The sequence below is a fragment of the Giraffa tippelskirchi genome, chromosome 3, assembly GCF_054371585.1.
Source record: "Giraffa tippelskirchi isolate mGirTip1 chromosome 3, T2T-mGirTip1v1.2.pri, whole genome shotgun sequence".
Lineage (NCBI taxonomy): Eukaryota > Metazoa > Chordata > Mammalia > Artiodactyla > Giraffidae > Giraffa > Giraffa tippelskirchi.
Window position 1 is genome coordinate 89395864 of NC_137277.1, and position 23313 is coordinate 89419176.

At 39.9% G+C, this 23313-nt stretch overlaps 1 protein-coding gene across 3 annotated transcripts in view; it reads right to left on the reverse strand.

Annotated features, from left to right (window-relative positions):
* Positions 1-10449: 10449 nt before the first annotated feature.
* Positions 10450-23313, reverse strand: part of NOSTRIN (nitric oxide synthase trafficking) — a 63855-nt gene continuing 50991 nt past the window's right edge. For 2 of the 3 annotated variants that reach the window (XM_081582605.1, XM_081582603.1), the window contains 6 exons: positions 20678-20786; positions 19281-19369; positions 16156-16281; positions 15138-15252; positions 13937-14026; positions 10450-10665 (listed from right to left, as the gene is read on the reverse strand). In XM_081582605.1, coding sequence (XP_081438731.1) covers positions 10529-10665; positions 13937-14026; positions 15138-15252; positions 16156-16281; positions 19281-19369; positions 20678-20786 — 666 coding nt within the window. In that variant the 3' untranslated portion in view covers positions 10450-10528. The remainder of the gene's footprint in view (positions 10666-13936; positions 14027-15137; positions 15253-16155; positions 16282-19280; positions 19370-20677; positions 20787-23313) is intronic. The other variant, XM_081582604.1, reaches the window with a different exon arrangement.

Consider the following 23313-nt stretch of genomic DNA (forward strand, 5'->3'; position numbering starts at 1 on the left):
TTTGTCATTATTCTTTCCTTATAAATTTGGTTGTGTTTAGGTCTGCTGGCTTTAGTGGAAGCCACATACTACTGTCTCAGGATATCTTGGGCACACCTAAAAGCCATGGAGCAGTGGCCTCCATGCTTCTAGTTACTTCTGGCTTCCCCTTGGTGTCTGGTGGGGGGAGGTTAAGCCAATTGTCTAGTCAGGGTTGGAGGGAGCTTCAGAGCACTATCCCTCAGTTGCCTCTCATGTCTAGGACTTGGCTCAGGGTTCTGCTCACCATTGTATAGCAGTGGAATTTATCTAAGAATGCTGTGGACTAGTGGGAATGTTATTACTCAGCCATCCCCAGTGTGCAGACCAGCTTTTAGGCACCACTGATAGATACTATCTCTGCAGAGATGAAAGGCTGATAAACTGCCCTGGAGATTGGAGTGTGTGCTACAAATAATCATCTTATCCTGTCTTAGCATGAGCTTGGCTAAAGGAGTATTTTAACAGGGAGTTCAGTGAGCAGACTATTCAGTTTTCCTAGGCAAACCTTCACATTTGGCCTTATTTTGTAATATTAGTTAGTTCAGTCACTCAGTCGTGTCCGACTCTTTGCGAACCCATGAATCGCAACACGCCAGGCCTCCATGTCCATCACCAACTCCCGGAGCTTACCCAAACCCATGTCCATCGAGTCGGTGATGCCATCCAACCATCTCATCCTCTGTCATCCCCTTCTCCTCCTGCCCCCAATCCTTCCTAGCATTAGGGTCTTTTCCAGTGAGTCAACTCTTCGCATGAGGTGGCCAAAGTATTGGAGCTTCAGCTTCAACATCAGTCCTTCCAATGAAAACCCAGGACTGATCTCCTTTAGGATGGACTGGTTGGATCTCCTCGCAGTCCAAGGGACTCTCAAGAGTCTTCTCCAACACCACAGTTCAAAAGCATCAATTCTTCGGCACTCAGCTTTCTTCACCGTCCAACTCTCACATCCATTCATAACCACTGGAAAAACCATAGCCTTGACTAGACGGAACTTTGTTGTCAAAGTAATGTCTCTGCTTTTAAATATGCTCTCGAGGTTGGTCATAACCTTCTTTCCAAGGAGTAAGCATCTTTTAATTTTCATGGCTGCAATCACCATCAGCAGTGATTTTGGAGCCCAAAAAAATAAAGTCTGACACTGTTTCCACTGTTTCCCCATATATTTCCCATGAAGTGATGGGATCAGATGCCATGATCTTAGTTTTCTGAACGTTGAGCTTTAAGCAAACTTTTTCACTCTCCTCTTTTACTTTCATCAAGAGGCTCTTTAGTTCTTCGCTTTCTGCCATAAGGGTGGTGTCATCTGCATATCTGAGGTTATTGATATTTCTCCCGGCAATCTTGATTCCAGCTTGTGTTTCTTCCAGCCCAGCGTTTCTCATGATGTACTCTGCATAGAAGTAAAATAAGCAGGGTGACAATATACAGCCTTGACGTACTCCTTTTCCTATTTGGAACCAGTCTGTTGTTCCATGTCCAGTTCTAACTGTTGCTTCCTGACCTGCATACAGGTTTCTCAAGAGGCAGGTCAAATGGTCTGGTATTCCCATCTCTTTCAGAATTTTCCACAGTTTATTGTGATCCACACAGTCAAAGGCTTTGGCATAGTCAATAAAGCAGAAATAGACGTTTTTCTGGAACTCTCTTGCTTTTTCGATGATCCAGCAGATGCTGGCAATTTGATCTCTGGTTCCCCTGCCTTTTCTAAAACCAGCTTGAACATCTGGAAGTTCACGGTTCACATATTGCTGAAGCCTGGCTTGGAGAATTTTGAGCATTACTTTACTAGTGTGTGAGATGAGTGCAATTGTGTGGTAGTTTGAGCATTCTTTGGCATTGCCTTTCTTTGGGATTGGAATGAAAACTGACCTTTTCCGGTCCTGTGGCCACTGCTGAGTTTTCCAGATTTGCTGGCATATCGAGTGCAACACTTTCACAGCATCATCTTTGAGGATTTGAAATAGCTCAACTGGAATTCCATCACCTCCACTAGCTTTGTTCGTAGTGATGTTTTCTAAGGCCCACTTGACTTCACATTCCAGGATGTCTGGCTCTAGGTGAGTGATCACACCATCGTGATTATCTGGGTCGTGAAGATCTTTTTTGTCCAGTTTTGTGTATTCTTGCCACCTCTTCTTAATCTTCTGCTTCTGTTAGGTCCATACCATTTCTGTCCTTTATCGAGCCCATCTTTGCATGAAATGTTCCCTTGGTAGCTCTAATTTTCTTGAAGAGATCTCTAGTCTTTCCCATTCTGTTGTTTTCCTCTATTTCTTTGCATTGATTGCTGAGGAAGGCTTTCTTATCTCTCCTTGCTATTCTTTGCAACTCTACATTCAGATGGGAATATCTTTCCTTTTCTCCTCTGCTTTTCACTTCTCTTCTTTTCCCAGCTATTTGTAAGGCCTCCTCAGACAGCCATTTTGCTTTTTTGCATTTCTTTTCCATGGGGATGGTCTTGATCCCTGTCTCCTGTACAATGTCACGAACCTCTGTCCATAGTTCATCAGGCACTCTGTCTATCAGATCTAGTCCCTTAAATCTCTTTGTCACTTCCACCGTATAATCATAAGGGGTTTTATCTAGGTCATACCTGAATGGACTAGTGGTTTTCCCTACTTTCTTCAATTTAAGTCTGAATTTGGCAATAAAGAGTTCATGATCTGAGCCACAGTCGGCTCCCGGTCTTGTTTTCGCTGACTGTATAGAGCTTCTCCATCTTTGGCTGCAAAGAATATAATCAGTCTGATTTCGGTGTTGACCATCTGGTGATGTCCATGTGTAGAGTCTTCTCTTGTGTTGTTGTAAGAGGGTGTTTGCTATGACCAGTGCGTTCTCTTGGCAAAACTCTTATTAGCCTTTGCCCTGCTTCATTCTGTACTCCCAAGGCCAAATTTGCCTGTTAGGCCAGGTGTTTCCTGACTTCTTACTTTTATATTCCTACTTACTTATTCCCTATAATGAAAAGGACATCTTTTTTGGGTGTTAGTTCTAAAAGGTCTTGTAGGTCTTCATAGAACCATTCAAGTTCATATAACTACATTTAAAAGAATATAGAAAGCCATATCAAAACCCAGCTTTGGTTTTTATGGACCTGACTTGATTTGGAGTTTAAATTATATAAGCAGGATCCATTTCTTAGCTGTTTCTCCTGGGTTAAGACTCCATGTGGTGAACCCCAGCAATTTCAAGCTCATCTCAATCTCTGAACCCATCACTGGTGATCAGAAGAGTAAAGTATATACATTGGATTAGGTTAGATCCTCTAGAAACCCAGGTCTGGAGGTGGATTAAGCCCGATAACTGAGCTAAGAGTAGGGATGTTATTCTTTAAATGGAAATTGACACTAAATGTTTAACATAAAAAGATAGCAGCTGACTATTATAGTGAGTACATATTTACTGAATTCCCTGTTTGAAATATATCAACAAGGAACAAAAAGTTTAAGAAAATATTTTCATTCATTAAAACTAGAGAAAAACCACATATCCTACCACAACTTCTGGATATAGTGTTTTGAACCATAGAGTGAAAAGGCACCAGGCTTTGATTCTGAAAGATCTTTTTTACCTGCAAGTTAGAGAAATGAAGATTGGGGATGAGAGACTTATTGGGGAGCTCTCCGCTTAGATCCTTTTCTCCTCAAGGACCACCAACTTCACTTCTAACTGGGGGTCCGCCTAGTCAAAGCTATGGTTTTTCCAGTAGTCATGTATGGATGTGAGAGTTGGACCATGAAGAAGATTGAGCACCGAAGAATTAATGCTTTCAAACTGTGCTGCTCAAAAGACTCGCGAGTCCCTTGGACGGCAAGGAGATCAAACCTGTTAATCCTAAAGGAAATCAACCCTGGATATTCATTGGAAGGACTGATGCTGAAGCTGAAGCTCCAATACTTAGGCCACCTGATGCGAAGAGCCAACTCACTGGAAGAGACCCTGTTGCTGGGAAAGATTGAAGGTAGAAGAAGGGGGTGACAGGATGAGATGGTTGGATGGCATCATTCACTCAATGGACATGAGTTTGAGCAAACTCCAGGAGATAATGAAGAACAAGGAACCTGGTGTGTTACAATCCATGGAGTCTCAAAGAGTGGGACACAACTGAGCAACTGAACAATAATGACAAGCTTAAATTTGATACATTATGAAAATTGTGCTTTGAATGGTTAAGAATACATATGAAAGGGAAAACAAGCTAGTCCATTAGACTTCCTCTATCCATTTTATTTAGGATGGTTTGTTGTAAAAATGAAATAATAGTTTTCAGCATTTAAAACCTTCCTGATAGGGAAATAAAGCACAAGATACAAGATACAAAATACAGTTTCTCAAATGGGGAAAAAAAATATGCACAAGTAGTAAAACTGATTGAAATGGAATCTCAATGGAGTACACTAACCTATTCCACATTTTGTAATAAAATGGACCAAGACCTCTAAAATTAAACTCAATCACTAATTAAGTTAAAAAAACAGAATCAGCACAAAATCTGATATAATGTCCTACTAATGGGTTTTAAGTTTTGATTTCCCAGCTAATGAGGATTAGAAAATGTTGCTTCTCTTCCAGTTCAGAGGATTCTGATACAGAGACAATTAGTTATACTTTAATTTGTGTACCATGACAGTGAATTGCCTGTTTAGCTATAAAGCTAGCATAGTATCTTTCCAAGTGGCTCAGTGGTAAAGAATCTGCCTGCTAACGCAGAGGAAGGAGACATGGGTTCTATCCCTGGGTTGGGAAGATCCCCTGGAAGAGGAAATGTGACCCACTCTAATGTTCTTGCCTGGAAAATTTCATGGACCGGGGAGCTTGGCGGGCTACAGTCCATGGGATCGCACAAAGTTGGACACAACTGAGCATGCAAAATAGCATAGTAGCTAACATATAGTAGAAAATAAGTATTTGTCAATGTTGAACACATTTCCAGACTCAGTAGAAAATTATTTAATGGGAAATTTAAATTACACCTTTGAAAAGGAGCTGACTTGTTCGGTAATACCTACAGGCATGTTGCTAAGATGTCCAGCAATTTTTAACAGGTAAAGACAGCTGTATAGGTAGTTCTTGAAAAAATGGCAAGCTAATCGAGAACAAGACTGAATAAAGGCAAGGGTTTCATCTATGCAGAAAAAGAGTCTTGTCAGTTAAGTAAGTAAACTGGAGGGTATGCAAGCTGTTTCGAATCAGCTCCTTTCATAGTGTTGTTAAACATTGTAGTGTGAAGTATGAACAGTGTATGATGAGATATGTGAAGAATGTTTGGAGTTTATAAACACGTTACTCTCTTTCCTAATCAACTAGGCAAGCTGGAGGTAGCTGTTAGGCTAAGGTGCAACAAATGGAAAAACTTCAAGGGAGAAATTTTACTCAACTGCATAGGTTTTTACAAAAATTCAGAAAGAGGCAATATTTAAGATTCAAATAAATGTGATCTATATAATGGTAAATCTTGAATAAATGCCCTTTGTGTGTGTGTGTGTGTGTGAAAAATTCTGCTTTCCAGTATCAACATGGTAACGTGAAAAGATTTGAGAATTAAGATGTGGTCCAGTCGTTGCTCTTTTAAAATTGATACATGATCTTGGACAAGTCAGTTAATCTTTTTGAGCTTAAATTTGCTCTCTGACCAAACTGCACTATGTGTAATTTCCCAAACTTTCCTTTTCTTGTTTGTTGAGCAGGCCAAGAAAGTTTTCTTCTATTTTCAGTTAATTAAAAGTAATTATCATGAATGTTTGTTGCATTTTATTGTGTTTTTCTGTATCTGTATGCATTTTCATTTTGTAGCTGTTAACATGGTGATTTATATTAATAGGCTTTAAAAAAAAGTTGAATTAAACTTGCCTTCCTGGAATAAATCTTAGTCATGGCGTGCAGTCTGTTTTGTTTTGTTTTTAATAATGCTAGATTCAGTTTTGTGAAATTTGCTTTAAATTTTTACTTCTATAACCATGAATTAGATTGGCTTATAATCTTCCTTTGTGTATTAACATTATCTGATGTTGGTGTCATGGTTATCCTAGGTCCCAGACCCTTGAAAATAGTTGAGGTGTGTTCCTTTCTTTTGTTTCCTGAAAAAGTTTGAATAGGGCTTATGGCTTTTGAACACACATATAAAACTCTCTGAGCCTGTGTTTCCTTTGTAGGAAGATGCTTTTAGAAAAATGCTTGTTAATTTTTTAATAGTTATGGAATTACTTAATTACTCTATTTCTTCCTGAGTTTTGATAAGGCATACTTTTTTGTGAAATTTGTCTCTTGCTGACTTTTTTTGCAAATTTACTGGTGTGAAGTTGTTAATAATATATAATTTTGGTTTTTGGTATCTTCTGTATCTGTTATGTGTCTCCTTTTTTCTTAGAAATAATGCTGCTTTGTTTATGCCTTTCTTGTGCATCCCTGGTGGCACAGATGGTAAAAAATCTGCCTGCAATGCAGGAGACCTGGGTTCGGTCCCTGGGTCAGGAAGATCCCATGGAGAAGGGAACAGCACCCACTCCAGTGTTCTTGCCTGGAGAATTCCATGGGTCACAGGAACCTGGCAAGCTACAGTCCAAGGGGTTGCAAAGAGTCAGACCTGCCTGACTAAGCGACAAACACTTTCACTTTCATGACTTTCTTAATTTTGCCAGAGGTTTGCTCAGTTGATTAACCCTTTCAAAGAACCAATGAATAGCTTTCTTCAACCTCTTGTTTTATATGTCATTAATTTCTGATCTTTCTTTTCATTTATTTGCTTTAGGTTGTTTCTGATGTTTTTATAAATTCATAATTAGGATGCTTAATTCATTAATTTTATCCTTTCTCCTGTGGTACTTTTTTTAAGTTGCTTTCCTGAAACTACAGGTTTTAGTACATAACTTTAGTAGTAACTTTCTTATTTTTTATTTCTAACAGTTAAAATTTTCCATTAAGATCTGTTCTTTGCCATGTGTTATTTAGAAGTGTGTGTGTCTGCACATGTGTGCTTGTATGTGTGCAGGGACACAACGTATGTGTTCTCCGAACATATAGGGTTTTTTCACTTACTCTTTTCTTAATGATTTCTTACATTGTGGTCACACAATTTCTAGAGTATTACTTTGTGGCCTCGTATGTAATCAATTTTTTAAAATAATAATTTTATTTATTTTTGGCTGTGCTTAGTCTTCGTTGCTGCGTGGGCTTTCCCCTAGTTGCAGTGAGCAGGGGCTACTTTCTGGTTGTGACGTGTGGGCTTCCCATTGTGGTGGCTTCTTCTGTTATGGAGCACAGATTCTAGAGCTCTCAGGCTTCAGTCATCGAGACGTGTGGGCTCAGTAGTGTGGTTCCCAGACTCCAGAGCACAGGCTCAATACATGTGGCCCATGGGCTTAGTTGCCCCATGGCATGTGAGATCTTCCCGGATCAAGGATCAAACCTGTGTCTCCTGCATTGGCAGGCGGATTCTTTACTGCTGAGCCACTAAGGAAGCCCTAGAATCACTTTTATAAATGTGTACTTTCCAGAGGTTACATTTTATCTGCAGCACCATTTTATCTGCCCATAGCATTCAGCTCGGGCTTCCCTTGTGGCTCAGCTGGTAAAGAATCCACCTGCAATGTGAGAGACTTGGATTTAATCCTTGGGTTGGGAAGATCCCTTGGAGAAGAGAAAGGCTACCCACTCCAGTATTCTGGCCTGGAGAATTACATGGACTGTATATCCATGGGGTTGCAAAGAGTTGGATATGATTGAGTGACTAACACATACACAGACACACACACACACCCAACATTTATCACAGTGTATTGTGTTTGTTTACTGGTCTGTTTCCCTTTCGGAAGACAGACTGAGGGCTCTTGAGGAAAAGGATTTACTGTCTTTCTAGTATTGAAGCAACAGATCAGTGAATAGTAACTCCTCTTTACCCTTCAAAATCCCTTCTCTTGGTCTCCTGCCCTCAAGCCCATCTTTCCTGAGTTAGACATTCTTCCTACTAATGTTGCCACAGACAATGGGATGTGTCACAATTTTGGTTCTCTTTCCAAATTTGGCTGATTACCCCTGAGGCCATAAAGACTTTGGGGGAGGAGGGACTTTTTCTTGGAAGCTGGAACAGAGTTATATTATGCTCAAATTACTAATCAGTTAAAGCCTTATAATACTGTACAATAAAATTTGCTTTAACCCAAACTGAATATTATTTTACTTTCTGATGAATCAGAATGAATCATAATACTCATTATGAATATTAATTATTATGAGTAATTGAAATATAGAAAAGTGAAATTAATCTTTCTGGTTGACATGACAGGATAATGGATAGTCAGAATTTACTCTACCAGAAAGAAGATAAAATAGAGTAATGTCTTTGATATTATTGGTGAAAATCTGACTCAGACCTCTGCTGCCTATATTTCAGGTTGCTAATGTTGCTAGAAAATTCCCGACATAAGAAAACTGCCTAGTGGTGTGTAATTGTGAAAGCCCAATTAAGAGTTTAAAAGTCTTAATATTAAAAAAAAATATTTTATTCTCTGTGGAAGACTTGGGAACATCATCAGTGTTCCCAATATGCACTTAATTTTTCCCTAAATCTAAGTAGTACCATCCCCACCTGTCCTGCCAGAAAATTTTGCCCTTCTAAGATGATATCCAAGTCTATTATACCCAAAAGTATTTGTATTTTTATCTATTTTAATACTATACTGTTTCTTTGAAGTTGAAAAATTATATATCACGGAGGCAAAAAGAATTTGCAGCAACATTTTAAACCAGGAAAACCATTTATGTCTTTACAAAGTAAAACTGCTTTAGGAAGAAAGAGGGGCCCCTTTGAAAATTACTTCCAAAGAGTTTCAGGGCCCAGTCATCATTATCATCACTTTACACAAATGATCGCGTGTAGGCTGCAGTCAATTGCTACACAATTTCTTTTATCCATCAAGGCTTAATGGAAAGAAGTCAGATGAAAAGGAAATATAAATTCAAAATCTCTGTTCGTGATCTTAATGGCCTATTATTCAGCCAACTTTCTACATGTGGAAAGCCTTCATTAATACGCCATTAAGGGTGACTTTAAAACTGATCTGTTCTTCTGGGCTGTAAGTTATGTCTCACATAACAAGTTTTACTTGAGCTCCTTCCCATCTGATATCTGTATCTATAAATATCTTTGTTATATCCTGCTTTAGGAGTGTAATGATGCAGAGTATAAAAAATATATGTACCTTATTTAAAATAAAATATATTTGAAAATTTCCTTTTTCACAGTATAAAACTTGAGAAGTTAAAAAAAAAAAAGAAGTAGGGGACAGGAGAGTAATAGAATGGATTTTAATCACTCCTTTAACGCCAGACTATTTGGCACAAAAGTAAATCTGCCTAGATGTTCTCACAATATCTTGACCTTCCATTCATTGGAGTGTGTGATCTCCAGGCTGACGCAGGCCAGTTTCTGAGATGCTGCTATATCACGCCTCTCCATTCTAAAATGTTCTCCTTGGGGAAGGTTTGGGGGCCTGCTCTCTCATTCTCCACCTTTTCCCATTGTAGGGCATTTGAGGAAGTGGCAGAAATCTCTCTAAATTTTCCATTTTGACAGTAAATTCTGGTTTTTAGAACTTATCATCCAAACTAGAGACTCATTAGCATTTACGTGTCTGTCACTAGGAAGTTGCTTAGGATATTCCTTGCATCATGACCTGGAAGGAAAGTACAGAATTCCTAGTTTCTGAATTGGTGTATGAAGTTTCCAACTGGGCAAGGAGACATGAAATTTCAGGCACTGTCTCCTTCCTAACCCTTTTCTATCAGCCTTGCTCTTATTCTCTGATCTCCAGCCATCTCTGACTCACACTTGACCTCATGCTAAGAGCAATTCTGGTTGTGGGTAGGGATATGTAAGAAGCCACTAACTCAGGTCACTGGCTCAGGATGGAACTCCTTTCTACCCTGAGGTCCTCTGTCTGGCATAGAGTCCTCTTGTCTTCCAACCTCTCTTCCGACCACGCTGACTATCTACCTGGCTCATGATCCTTTATTCTACTGTCCTTAACTTGGATCTGTCTCACCGGTGCTTTCCCTGCCTGTCTCTGCTGAGGTCTTCTTGGACTTGATATGTATTCTTCCACATCTCCCTGGCCCTGCTTGACCCCTTGTGGGCCTACTGTGGCTGTTGCCACCCAAGACTTGAAGAAAGAGATGTCTGCATCCTAATCTCTGTTGGGCCACCAGAAAACTATCTGACTTCAGGCTAAACTGCTCTGCACTCAGCCTTTTCTCCCTGTGAGAGGGGCTGTTTTGGGTTATTTCTAGAGTCTCTTAGAAAACTCTAGGAACCATGGTACATCTTTTTCACTTCCCTTTACCTTCCATCTTCTGACTCTGTTTCAAAGAACTAAGAGGGCAAAATGCCATGATATACCTGCATCATGGAACCCAGTTAGGAAGATAAACTTGTGAAGATGACAGCATTTCCCTTTATTTGCATCACATTGTATAATTAACAGTGTGTAAGGTGATGCCTTCAGAATTTTGCTCATGCTTGTGAAGCTGTGTCCCCGGCATTTGAAGGAAGCTCCTCCACATAAGCTGCAGGAAAATGACCTTTTTTTCCCTTTAAAGAGCCAAACCACCATCCTTCATCTTTCTTCTTGTGTATTGTCACGATGTCGCCTGTGAAAACGCACATACATTTAGTTAGACAAGTGAGTTTCTGCGATTAATACCTTCCCGAGTTTGATCAGTTAAGATAGTTTTTAAGGAGATTCTGCTTTCAAGGAGTTACTTGGTAGCATCACTTTTCTGCAGGTGATTCAGATGAAGCAAAACTTATTGACCACCTCTGCACGAAGCAGGCAGAATACAGAGAATATTAAAAAGAGTTAAGTAATGGACAACTGAGTTGTGCCATAAAGTAGTTTGATTAGAAACAAAATCACTTTGGATCCTATTTCCTCGTGCTGCCTGGTTCACTTTGGATAGAACTGATGGGTTGTCACCAAACTCTTCCTTGGTGTCTGTGCTTTAAGGGTTCCTCATGTTGGTGGACACAATAGTTTGGTATGCTGACTGTTAAGAGTATGTCTTGGCTACCAGAATTTTCTTTAGATCAAAGCAGCTTCTCTCCACTATGTGCCAGCTTCATAGTCCGAAGTTCCAACCAACAGCTTTGCACACTAATATAATCCCTTGTTCAACAATTTAGATAATTTGAATAAAATGTCAATTTGAAGACAATACTCCTTTAAAGCAATGATTGAAATAAATAGAATTCCTAGGAAACACATGGGTCTTCTCTAATTCTCTATTAAAAAACAAGATAAAAACACGAGTCCCCGTCTTGTGAGAGAGTCCTTTTTCTCTGGCTGCTTCCTGTACATCAAAGTGGAAACATCCCCTTCCCTCAGGATCCAAGAGCTACTTGATCTTTAGCATCATCACAAAGTCATTTTCAGTTTTTTTTTTCTTTCACTTTTCTCCCCGGTAATTTTCTTTCCAAGGCAAAGGAGCCTGTCAACCTCCCTTCTATCTTTCCTTAGTCACATCACTTTTTTTTCTTGCAAGAGATCATTCTCAGTCTAGAAACTCCGTGTTCTCTCAGGTCAATAGATTGACACAATCCACTATTGGAATTCAAACACATAATTTATGGACTACCCTGGCCATCCAGTAATTAAGACTCCATGGTTCCAATATAAGAGGCACGGGTTTGATCCCTTGTTGGGGAACTAAGATCCTACGTGCCTCAAGGTGTGGTCACAAAGTAAACATATAAAAAAAACCAAAACAAATAAATGATTTAAAATTTTATCTTCAGCTTCCCTAGGAGGCCAACATGTCATTCTATTTAAAGAACCCACTTGGGATATAATCTATAAGTAGAATTTGCAACCAACAGAGAACTGAAGACAAACAAGATGATCAATTTAATGTGTTAACTATGTAACTCAAACTCAGGACCCTGGGTTCTAGGTGGCATATGGGATATGTGTTTTAACTCATATGGAAAGTGGGAATACTGCATTTCATTTACTCACTGATATAAGTAGTCTTAGGATGGCGTGATGAATAACAAAGTGACTTCTTTAACGCTTAAAACTTTTTAAAATTAAAGGCAACATTGATTTCAGATGAAAGCAGGAGTGGGGTCTACTTTCTATTTCCTTTTTTCTTGTCTTTACTTATTTCTGAGCTACAAGGAAAAGTAACTGCATGGAGAACTCTGACTAGCAAACTGAAAAGGAAGCATCCATGAACCAATAGCAAATATGTGGTGGTGTCCCTGGTGTTTAACTGTTAAATCCATTTTGACTTTCTGTTGATTCTGAGTGCTATGCCCTGGTCGTGGAATATAAGTTTTCTCCTATGACACAATTCTTTCTCACTAACATTTTCATCTCCAGATCTCTGCCTTAGCTTAACATTCGAATGTGGTTGTTAACTGGACATACAAAGAAAATTGGGATGGTAACCTTTTCTCATTCAATAATCTTGAGGTTTTCACAACCCCTTGTTGTTGTTGTTCAGTCACCAAGTTGTGTCTGACTCTTCATGTCCCCATGGACTGCAGCATGCCAGGCTTCTTTGACCCTCTCTATCTCCCGGAGTTTGCCCAAGTTCATGTCCAGTGAATCGGTGATGCCATCCAACCATCTCATCATCTGTCGCCCTCTTATCCTTCTGCTTTCAATCTTTCCAAAGAGTCAGCTGTTCGCATCAGGTGGTCAAAGTATTGAAGCTTCAGCTTTAGCATCAGTCCTTCCAAAGAGTATTCAGGGTTGATTTCCTTTAAGATTGACCGGTTTGATATCCTTGCTCTCCAAGCGCCTCTCAAGAGTCTTCTCCAGCGCCACAATTTGAAAGTATCAATTCTTTGGTGCTCTGCCTTCTTTATTGTCCAGCTCTCATATGCATACATGATTACTGGGAAGACCATAGCCTTGACTATACGGAACACTGTCAGAAAAGTGATGTCTTTGCTTTTTAACACACTGTCTAGCTTTCCTGTCAAGAAGCAATCATCTTCTAATTTCCTGGCTGCAGTCACCATTCGCAGTGATTTTAGAGCTCAAGGAGAGGAAATCTCACTGCTTCCACCTTTCCCCCTTCTATTTGCCATAAAGTGATGGGACTGAATACCGTGATCTTAGTTTTTTTAATATTGAGTTTTAAGCTGGCTTTTTCACTCTCCTCCTTCACCCCCATCAAGAGGCTTTTTAGTTCCTCTTTGATTTCTGCCATTAGAGTGTCTGCATATTTGAGGTTGTCCTTACATAATACCTTCCGATGTTAAACAAAAATCTGTGACATGGAGAAGGGGATCTGATTCCTTTGATTAGTCGTAAAACCCCTTTTTGAGAGTGAAGTAGGAGAAATATTAAGCTGGGAGTCCTCTGACCCAGGTTCTAGAACTGGCATTTAGATTAAGCCATGAGAGGAAGTGACATCACACTCCAGTATGTGTAGCTTCTAAAAAGGAAAAAGGTGGGGCTGCCTCTCTGATAAACTGTCCATTATTGATATTCTACACAGTGCTCTACCTGAGCACTGTGATTAACAGTGCGACTGGGTTTCCAGGTTCAAATCCTGAGCCTCGACTGCCAGTGACTTTAGCCAAAATACTTCACATTTCTGTGTCTCAGTCTCCTTACTCATAAAACAGGCATAAGTAATAATACCTACCTCAAAAGGTTTTTATGAATATTAAATTGGACAATGTGTTTGCAGCAAGGTCTGGCACCTGGTAAATACCGCATAGATGTCAGCTGTTTTTATTATGTGAGCTTTCTTTCTGGTGTGCTTATCTTTCTATCTTCTAAGAAGGGTGATTATAAACCTGAACTGATTTAACATGGTACAACTTTAAAAGCCTAAGACAAAGGTTATATTCAAGTTAAAGATTCCACATGAGAAGGCAAGTCAACTATTTGAGAATGATTCTTACCTTTTTCCAAGTCCAGTTCATCATCTTGCCTGGCTTGAAAAGAATATAAGGCCTTGCAAAGACCATTGCCGAGCTGGGTCACACCGGAGGCTGAAAGTTGGATCAAGTTGTAGTGACTAATGCTGGGTCAGTAGGCAAGATGAACACAGTGGGAAAGTGGTCTCGTTTTCACCACATAGTGCAGAGCTTGGATATATTGAAATCTTCCCCAAAGGAAAGTTTATTATTGTACATAACACTCATTCTTTGATTCAGTAACCATTTCTGATGTAGGCACTATGTGAATGAACTGTGTATATTATATACTCAAAAGCAATAATATAGAAAATAAGTCTAGAGACAAAAGTTATTATAGTAGTAATAATAATGATGACAGTTTCAAATTGTTTTCCATGTGAATTTCACATCGGTCAATCTGTGTTGACTGATGTTGTATTTGTGTCTTGGAAAACCCACACCTGTTTTTCCCATCAGGAATATATTGGAGCAGGAGCTTCCTACCATTATCCCCAGGTACTTAGGGAACTGTTTCTCAAACTGTGCAACCTTGGGTCTTTAATGTACAGGTGGACTACAATGGCCTGGGTTTGACTGAAACTCTGTTTTGCCAAGTTCTAATCAAGAACCTAGAGAGTCAAGGTTATAGTAATGCTATAGTTGAAAAATAAAGGATAATGAAACATGCTTGTGTGGATGTGTGTGTGGGGGAGGAGTGGGAGGGTGTGAAAGGTAAACAGCAGTGGGGTAGACAGACAAATGACCGAAGTCAAGTGACTGAACAAAGTGGGCAGGCTTTGGGATCACGATATTTCTCACACAGAGGATGGGGTTTCCATGGCAGTTTGGAGGAGGCCGTGGAGACAGGGCTGCAGAGCTCCTCACAGTGTTTCCAGGGTAAGTGTGTGGACAACAAATTGCAGGCTGTCTAAATAACATGGATGCTGGGGACTGGAGGTACCTTCCCTAAAAATTAGAGAATTCTTCCTCCCCTCCCCCACCTGCATTCTTCTTGAGTCCTTCCCACCTTTTGGATGACATTTGCACAGAAAGTTACACATTCTAATAAATTAATCAGTCCTGATTTAAATGTAAATTTCCTTGAGCCAATTTATATCAATGTGGTTCTGAAAATGAAATATAATTTTGGCAATGTACTTTGCTGATAAGACCCAGCCTTGAATTATTCTGGGCATGAAATTACCTGTAGACGAAGGACTTGGAATTCTCTGCCCATCAGAAGATGCCCTGTTCACAACATTCTCTAATCTCTTCGTCAGAACAGGCCGAGATATTTTTACAGAACTATGTGTCTGCTGCTGTTTGAATAGGGAGGAAAAGACATTTTTAACAGCGCTATCAACGAAAGTATTTGAGAAAAGTAACTCTTCTGTAACTGTTTTCCTCAGGAATTTGTTTTTTAATTATTGGGAGAAGGATGTAAAGCAATCATTCAATACATTTCTAATCCTACTATAGTGAGGTTTTGTTACTGAAACCTTAATATTTTCAGAATTAGACATTACTATATTTTATAGCCTGTGCTTGCAATTCTGACCTGCACCCTTAAGCCAAATAATAACATTTACAGCATTCCTTCTATAAATTCAACTTTAATTAGTTTTGATGCAAGTGAAATAATCATGACTCTGTGTAAATAACTGAGACCCTTTTAGATCTCAAGTCTCAGAAAACTGTCCCTTCATCACAAGGTAGTTACAGCTCCCTCTTCTGGTAGCAAATGGAAAACAGCTAACCGTGTACTCACATGCTCATCAATTCCTAGAATGAAACACTGGGAAAGCATTAATACATGTGTGTGAACCTTTTAATTGTGCTCACACATTATCAACATCATGTACTATATTAAATGGATGAGACTACTGCTTATCACAAAATCTTACAATTTAGGTCTGTAATAGCAATTTTACTATAAGAGCATGTTCAAAGGATAAAGTTAGAAAATGAGAAGGAAGAAGGAATCCAAAGTATTTTTAACTCATTAATTTACATATGAATACAAAGAATGTGCTTATTTGTGTTTAGCTCTTGTTACTGTGCTCAAAAAATAATTAAATAAATTTATCTTAAAATTGTGCAATTGGAGATTTGAGCATATGGCATATATAATTCATAACAGCTTTTTTGCCCTGATGCTGCTTTGAGTCATTCTACCCAACAAGGCCAGTCAAGAAATTATAACCAGCCTCTTAAATGTTTACCTTTTCTTTCCACTTGAAGATGGAGTTACTACAGGGATGGTTGGGTTGAGGTCTTTGCTCAAGTTCTGCTAACACAGATGACAGTTTATAGGAGTTTGCTTGCAGAAGGTCTAGTTTCAAGCTATTCTGTGGAAACAGCATTTGACCATATGAGTAAATTTCTAGAGAAGTAAGCACAACCCATTGTGGGTGGATAAAGGGACATCAGGATAACTTCCAAAATGACAAAGAGGTTCAGAAAAGCATACATTCAACTCATGTGCAATTCATTTGCAGAAAATGCTGAAGAGAGAAAAACAATGGATCCTTTAAGAAGTGTAGAGAAAGCCTTAGTTGTTGAGTGAGTCTTATTCTGGACCCTTGTAAATAAGGTAAACCAGAAAGCTTGATAGATATATTACTCAGCATTTTGTGACAAAGAAGAGCTTTACTCAACTTTCTGCTGAAGAATGGGGAAAAGAGAATAGTAAGTGCTGATTGCAGATGGCAGGCTTTCAGGGGGCTTTGAAGAAAGTCAATGGAGCCATGGGCACTTAACATAAAGAACAGAATTGACTCTTGTCAACAGAAACAAACTAAAATGACGTGTGGCAGGGTTTTTGTTGGTGGTGGTATTATTTCTTAAAGAGGTGAGGTCATGTTACCTGGAAAGTTTGCAGTAACACTTCTGAAAACTAGAAACAATATTCTGGGCTATTGGAATATAAAAATAAAGCGTGAAACTAAAGCTATTCTCTTAGTCTCTCCTGTTTTCAATTTGACCTTGAACTAGAAACTTTATATTGACTTCTCTGTCAAGTTGTGTTCAGTCAAGGTAAATCAAATCACAGAATCTAAATACTGGAAAGAGTCTGCTTATCCAACATTCTCCTCACCATTGCCTCTCCCTTCTCCACATCTCCAGCCTGGGGATTCCTTTTTTTTTTTTTCCTACTTTTTGGCTGTGCCACTCGGAATGCAAGATCTTGATTCCCTGACCAAGGATCAAACCCGTGCCACCTGCAGTGGAAGCGAGGTGTCTTAACCACTGGACTGCCAGGGAAGTCTGCAGCCTGGGATTCATAATCCTAATATCCCTGTCAGGGAATCACAGCCATGGACAAAACACCTCCAATCGATGGGGAAGGGCTGTAGTCCTTGGAACAATTCACTGCACAGTGGGCAGGCTCACTGAAGATGCAATCAAAAGCTCCTCCATAGCTTCTAGCCTTAGATCCAGTCTGCACTTGAGAACATCAAGAGCAGGTCTCTCTGTTCTGTGGTGTTCCTTCTGGTATCCAAAGACAATATCTGCCCCCCAAACACTTCCAGTTTCTGCAACAATTTCTCAGAGAATATGGCTTGCCAACATTCTTGTTTCAAATATGGCACTGGACCAAGAGCCAATGAAATAGGAAATAGAGATTCCCCTGCAAGAAACCTTCCCTGCCTAAGACAAAATCAATCTACCACCATTACTGTTAACAGTTTCCCTCCACCAGATGTGGAGGTGTGTAATCTCTGCAGATATTTGGCATCCACTATTTGAAGACTCTTTTTGCTTCGTCGCTAGATCCTAAACACCATAAATTCAGGGGTTAGATTATCTCCCATCGTGCATCCTCCACTGTGTGAATCAGGCCAGTTGTGTACCCAGAAGATCCTAATACAAATTCTATATCGATGACAAAATGCTATGCAAGAATCCAAAGAAATAAGCTTATAAATTAATGCCATCATAAAATGCTTCATATGATTTCCTTTTGGTAAATATCATTTACACTGAATTAGTTAACCATACATTTTATGTTGTCACAGAAAATGTCTTTCAGTCTGTTTTATAATTTTATAAAAATTGTAGCCATATGTCACTGCAAGGATATTAGACCTCTGTTCGCAAGTGAACAGATTTCAGGCCTGTCTTTTCACAAAAAGTGTCAGGTTTATTTCTGAAACAGCACCTCCACTAACGGAAGCTGCTGCTAAAAAACAGATAAACAGTACCTGGCTGCATCTGTCTATTTTTACCAAAGGACTATTGAAATTGTTCTTCGGACAGAATTTATTAAGTACGTACTTTTTTTTACAAGAGAGTTAGAGAGGCTACGTGCAAGGAAAGAAAAACTGGCCCAGCTTCCTGGATCCTTCAAAACATGGCTAAAAATTTAATCTCTTCCTGAATTCTTCTCAAATTAACCCCAGTCAGCTTTCTCTCCAATCATAACAGAAACTGTGTACCTTGCCACACATAGGTCACAGTATTTGTTTGTTTTTATTCCTGTATAAAATTCACGGGCCTTTGCTAACTTCCTTATAATGTGGGTTGCTTTGAAGAGGTCGCACTGCCCATCAATCGCAACAAATGTCTGGGTGCTGCTGCAGTCCAGCCTTTCGGCAAAATGGCCTGGATGTGCCTTTCCCAACCTCCACTGACATTACCTCCCCTTCCCTCAAAATGACCTTGACCTCTGAAGTTTTTTCCCTTGTTTCCCTGGAAGCTCTCACACCCTAAACGGCCATCTTCCTTCTGTACATCCACATCTCTCCTTTCCCCTATTATTCTCAGAAGACCCTGATGTTGGCTCAGGGATAGATGGAAAACAGCATCTCTATAATAATTACCAGGATTCCAGCTCTCCTCTGTGCACCATGCTAGCATTTTCTAAATACTGCTTCAACCTCACAAAACCCCTTTGAGGTAAGTACCAACACCCCCACTTCCAAGATGAGAAAACTAACCCTGTCCCAGGTCCCTGTAACCAGCCGAGCTAGATCGGGATGCAGGCCTCTCTGAAAGCAGACCCTGAATTTGTTTTTCAGTCACATCTGTTAACTGAGGTAGCGTACACATGATTTCCAGACCTTGACTGAGTGATTTTATGGTGGGGGACAGGGGAGGGATTTTATTTTAGGCACTTTTTTTTTTTTCCTGGGAGGACACTAAAGTAAACATCTCTAAGTAGCTGGATTTTTCCAGATTCCTCAAACCACTTGTCAAGGAGCTGACCGTACAAGCTCTCTGACTAGACTGTTCTGTGTCATGAGAAAGGAAAGGTAAACAGAGGTCAAATGGGCCAGAACACAGGCGTTCCCCAAATAGCTCCTTCATCATTAAATTTAGGAAACTGCACTCTGCAAATATGTACCTCGTCCATTAAGGCTGCTGTGCTTTTTTCACTCTCTGAGTCTGAGAAGGAGGAGTGGCTGGAGTAGGCTCTCAGCATTCGTTCCAAACCTGCAAGTGAAATCACACTGCCAGTCACCATTGCTCAGTCCTGGAGGGACAGGGGTTAAAGGTGGTTACACTCAAAGGGAGCCAGAGCCCAGAACTGATTCCTGAAGCATTTCCCAAATGGCTGGAGCTGTTTGTATATGTAGTTGTTGCTAACTTTTACTGAATGGGTGACCTATACCTTCATTTAATGAGATTAGAGAACGGCTGGTGCTTAAGGAGTCATGATTGTTGTTCAAGATGAAAAACTCAAGATGAGCTTTCGAGTCCTTCTTGTAGATCCATTCTGTGGCAGTTGCCTAACATTTGCCATGATCTTAAGCTCTCCTCTGCTGGTATTTACATTTCTAAACATTTTGCTCTCTTGGATTTCCTTTCAAGTATTACATTGCAATAGTGTTCTCTGGTCCACAAAAACAAGCTCTATATATCAGAATCCCAAGTTTTCATTATCTGTAGCACTTTAGAGCTTCTTCATGTTCTAACATACCTAACCTCTAAGCATAGGATTTAATTTGAATGATTTTCACATCGTTCAGGAAGTTGGTTTTAAAAAAAACAACAAGTGGTGATCATTCTGTAAAGTATAGAAGTGTTGAATCATTAAGTTGTGCACCTAGAGCTAATATAGTGCTGTATAGCAATAATATTTCAGTACAAAATAAATTAATTAAAAAATCTTAAATCACCTATTAACACCCCTCCAATGGAATAATATAAACTAATATGGGGAAAATAAATAAATGGAAGCCTTGTACATTGGAGGTTTTTGTTGTTAAGTTGCTAAATCCTGTCTGACTCTTTGCAACCCCAAGGACTGTAGCCCACTAGGCTCCTCTGTCCTTGGGATTTCCCAGGCAAGAATACTGGCCTGGTTGCCATTTCCTTCTCCAGGGGATTTTCCCAACCCTGGGATCGAACCTGGGTCTCCTACATTGGCAGGCAAGTTCTTTACTACTAGCACCACCTGGGAAGTAAACCACCTAGGAGGTTTTTACTATGTTTTAATCCAAACTAATTGTCCTTCATATCAGCCAATTTCAGAACAGAATAAAATGTTACATTTCTAGAAACTGTGGTATAGTACTTATAAAAATCTCACAGATGGACCAAAATGTCATGTTTAATTTTTTTGCTCTCTCCTTTGAGAGAAAATTTTTCTTTATTCACACAAATTAGGTCTGACATTTGGTCCTTTAAATGAGATGATCCCTGCACCAGTCAGCAAAAGCAGAAGCACCCCAACTCTTAATGAAATCTCAGGATAGAATACTTTCCCTCACCAGGCCAATCAAAGAGATAGTTACATACCTTCTTGGTCTCGCGAGGCTTTTTCAATATCTTTTTGCAGCCTCAACAGTTTTGATTTTATTGAAGATGTCTGTCGCTCTTTACTCATTGCATTTTTAGGGTCTTCTTCCTTTAGGAAAAAGAAGGAAGTTTAACAATTTAAGCAGAAAAAAAGAAGAGTTGCTACTCCTAGTTGCACTGAGACTTTCACTGCTACATTAAAAGTTACCTTAATGGAAGGAAAAAAAAATAAAACCAGGATAACCTTTGGGTTTCCACAGATAGGTTTCCCTTTTCTAGCCCTGCTTGATAAGAAGACATCTTGCTCACAACTGTTAAGTATATAGCCAAGAACTTACTTTAACAGAAAAAATTACCCTTGGAAAGTGAATGTTACTATAGCTATTTCATAGCAGTGCATGGCTCACCAAGGTCAGGGGCATGAGAGCTTTAAGGAGACTAACTGACTTAACCAGGACCTTTCAGTTGAGGGGAAAGAGGGCAAAGGTTACTCCTTGCAGAAGATATGGCACAAGCAAAGGATAGAGGGAGGATTTGTGTGAAATAAAAAATGAACATACCAGTTGCTTGAGCAAATATAGTGGAAGAAAAAAATTATCTAAGTAGTTAAGGTCAGACTTGAGGGCTGAAGTAGAAATTTTATCATGTAGCTGCTGCTGCTGCTGCTAAGTCGCTTCGGTCGTGTCCGACTCTGTGCGACCCCATAGACGGCAGCCTACCAGGCTCCCCCATCCCTGGGATTCTCCAGGCAAGAACACTGGAGTGGGTTGCCATTTCCTTCTCCAGTGCATGAAAGGGAAAAGTGAAAGTGAAGTTGCTCAGTCGTGTCCAACCCTTAGCGACCCCATGGACCGCAGCCTACCAGGCTCCTCCGTCCATGGGATTTTCCAGGCAAGAGTACTGGAGTGGGTTGCCAGTGCCTTCTCCGTTATCATGTAGATTGAGAACTATTAACTATGTAAGAGCTTTCATAAGCATTATTTCCAGAATTGAAAGAAAAAAGATGTTAGGACACAGTGTAAATGCCTAGTAACAAGTCAAAGAGCAAATGTCCTACAGTGATATGCAACTTAAAATGACTAAAACCTTTGTGTGCCAAAACAAAAAGGTGTTAGGTCTGGTGGGGTGGTGGCTGATCATGAATGCAGTAGCGACAGAAATCTTGGAGGAAGAGGGAAAACTGATGACTGAAGATGGAAGTGGAAGAGTCAGGACTTATCTGAAAAGGAAGGAGAAAGACTGGGACCCTAAATATTGATGGAGAGATTAGCTTTAGAAAGATTGTCCTGAAGAAAGGGAAGCGTGACGATTTAGAGCAAAGAGAATACTGTAATAGCCTTTATAAAAATATAATGAGATTAAAATATTTAATCTATATGCTGTGTACTATATAATTTTTTTCTGTGCCTTTCATTCATGTGATTCTTATAACAACTCTATGAAATTGGCTTTATTTTCCCCATTTTACCTGTGATACTCAGAAATAAATGAAGCCCCAAGACTAAACAGTTAGTAAGTAATTACTCCTGAAAGCCATCTTCTGTGACTCCTAAGTCTCCACCAGTCCACTCCATCACACATCTTCCCAAGGCTGAGGCCCAAGCTGACGTTACCCCCACATTTGGTTTCTTTGGGGATGTCTGTTGTTTGCAAATGTATTTCCAGGGATAGATTACTACTGGATCAACTTGAGATAGAGTAGACTGCCATCATTAACTTTCTTAAATTTGTTCTCTTCCAAAAATTTGTCAGAAAGAAGATCAATACCAGAGGTGGCATTTAAACCACAGATACAATCTTTTGAACATGGCCTTTACAGCAAACTTACAAATATTTTTTTCACACTAATCACCAGCCCTTCAATATTTACACTCAGGTTGTTTTCCTGTCTTACCCTAGTCCATGTGAATTTTGTTCAGTTCAGTTCAGTCGCTCAGTCGTGTCCGACTCTCTGCGACCCCATGAATTGCAGCACGCCAGGCCTCTCTGTCCATCACCAACTCCCGGAGTCTATCCAAACCCATGTTCATCGAGTCGGTGATGCCATCCAACCATCTCATCCTCTGTTGTCCCCTTCTCCTCCCGCCCCCAATCCTACCCAGCATTAGGGTCTTTTCCAATGAGTCAACCCTTCGCATGAGGTGGCCAAAGTATTGGAGCTTCAGCTTCAACATCAGACCTTCCAATGAACACCCAGGATTGATCTCTTTTAGGATGGATTGATTGGATCTCCTTGCAGTCCAAGAAACTCTCAAGAGTCTTCTCCAACACCACAGTTCAAAAGCATCAATTCTTCGGCGCTCAGCTTTCTTCACCGTCCAACTCTCACATCCATACATGACCACTGGAAAAACCATAGCCTTGACTAGACGGACTTTTGTTGGCAAAGTAATGTCTCTGCTTTTAAACATGCTATCTAGGTTGGCCATAACCTTCCTTCCAAGTAGTAAGCGTCTTTTAATTTCATGGCTGCAGTCACCATCAGCAGTGATTCTGGAGCCCAAAAAAGTAAAGTCTGACACTGTTTCCACTGTTTCCCCATCTATTTCCCATGGAGTGATGGGACCAGATGCCATGATCTTAGTTTTCTGAACGTTGAGCTTTAAGCCAACTTTTTCACTCTCCTCCTTCACTTT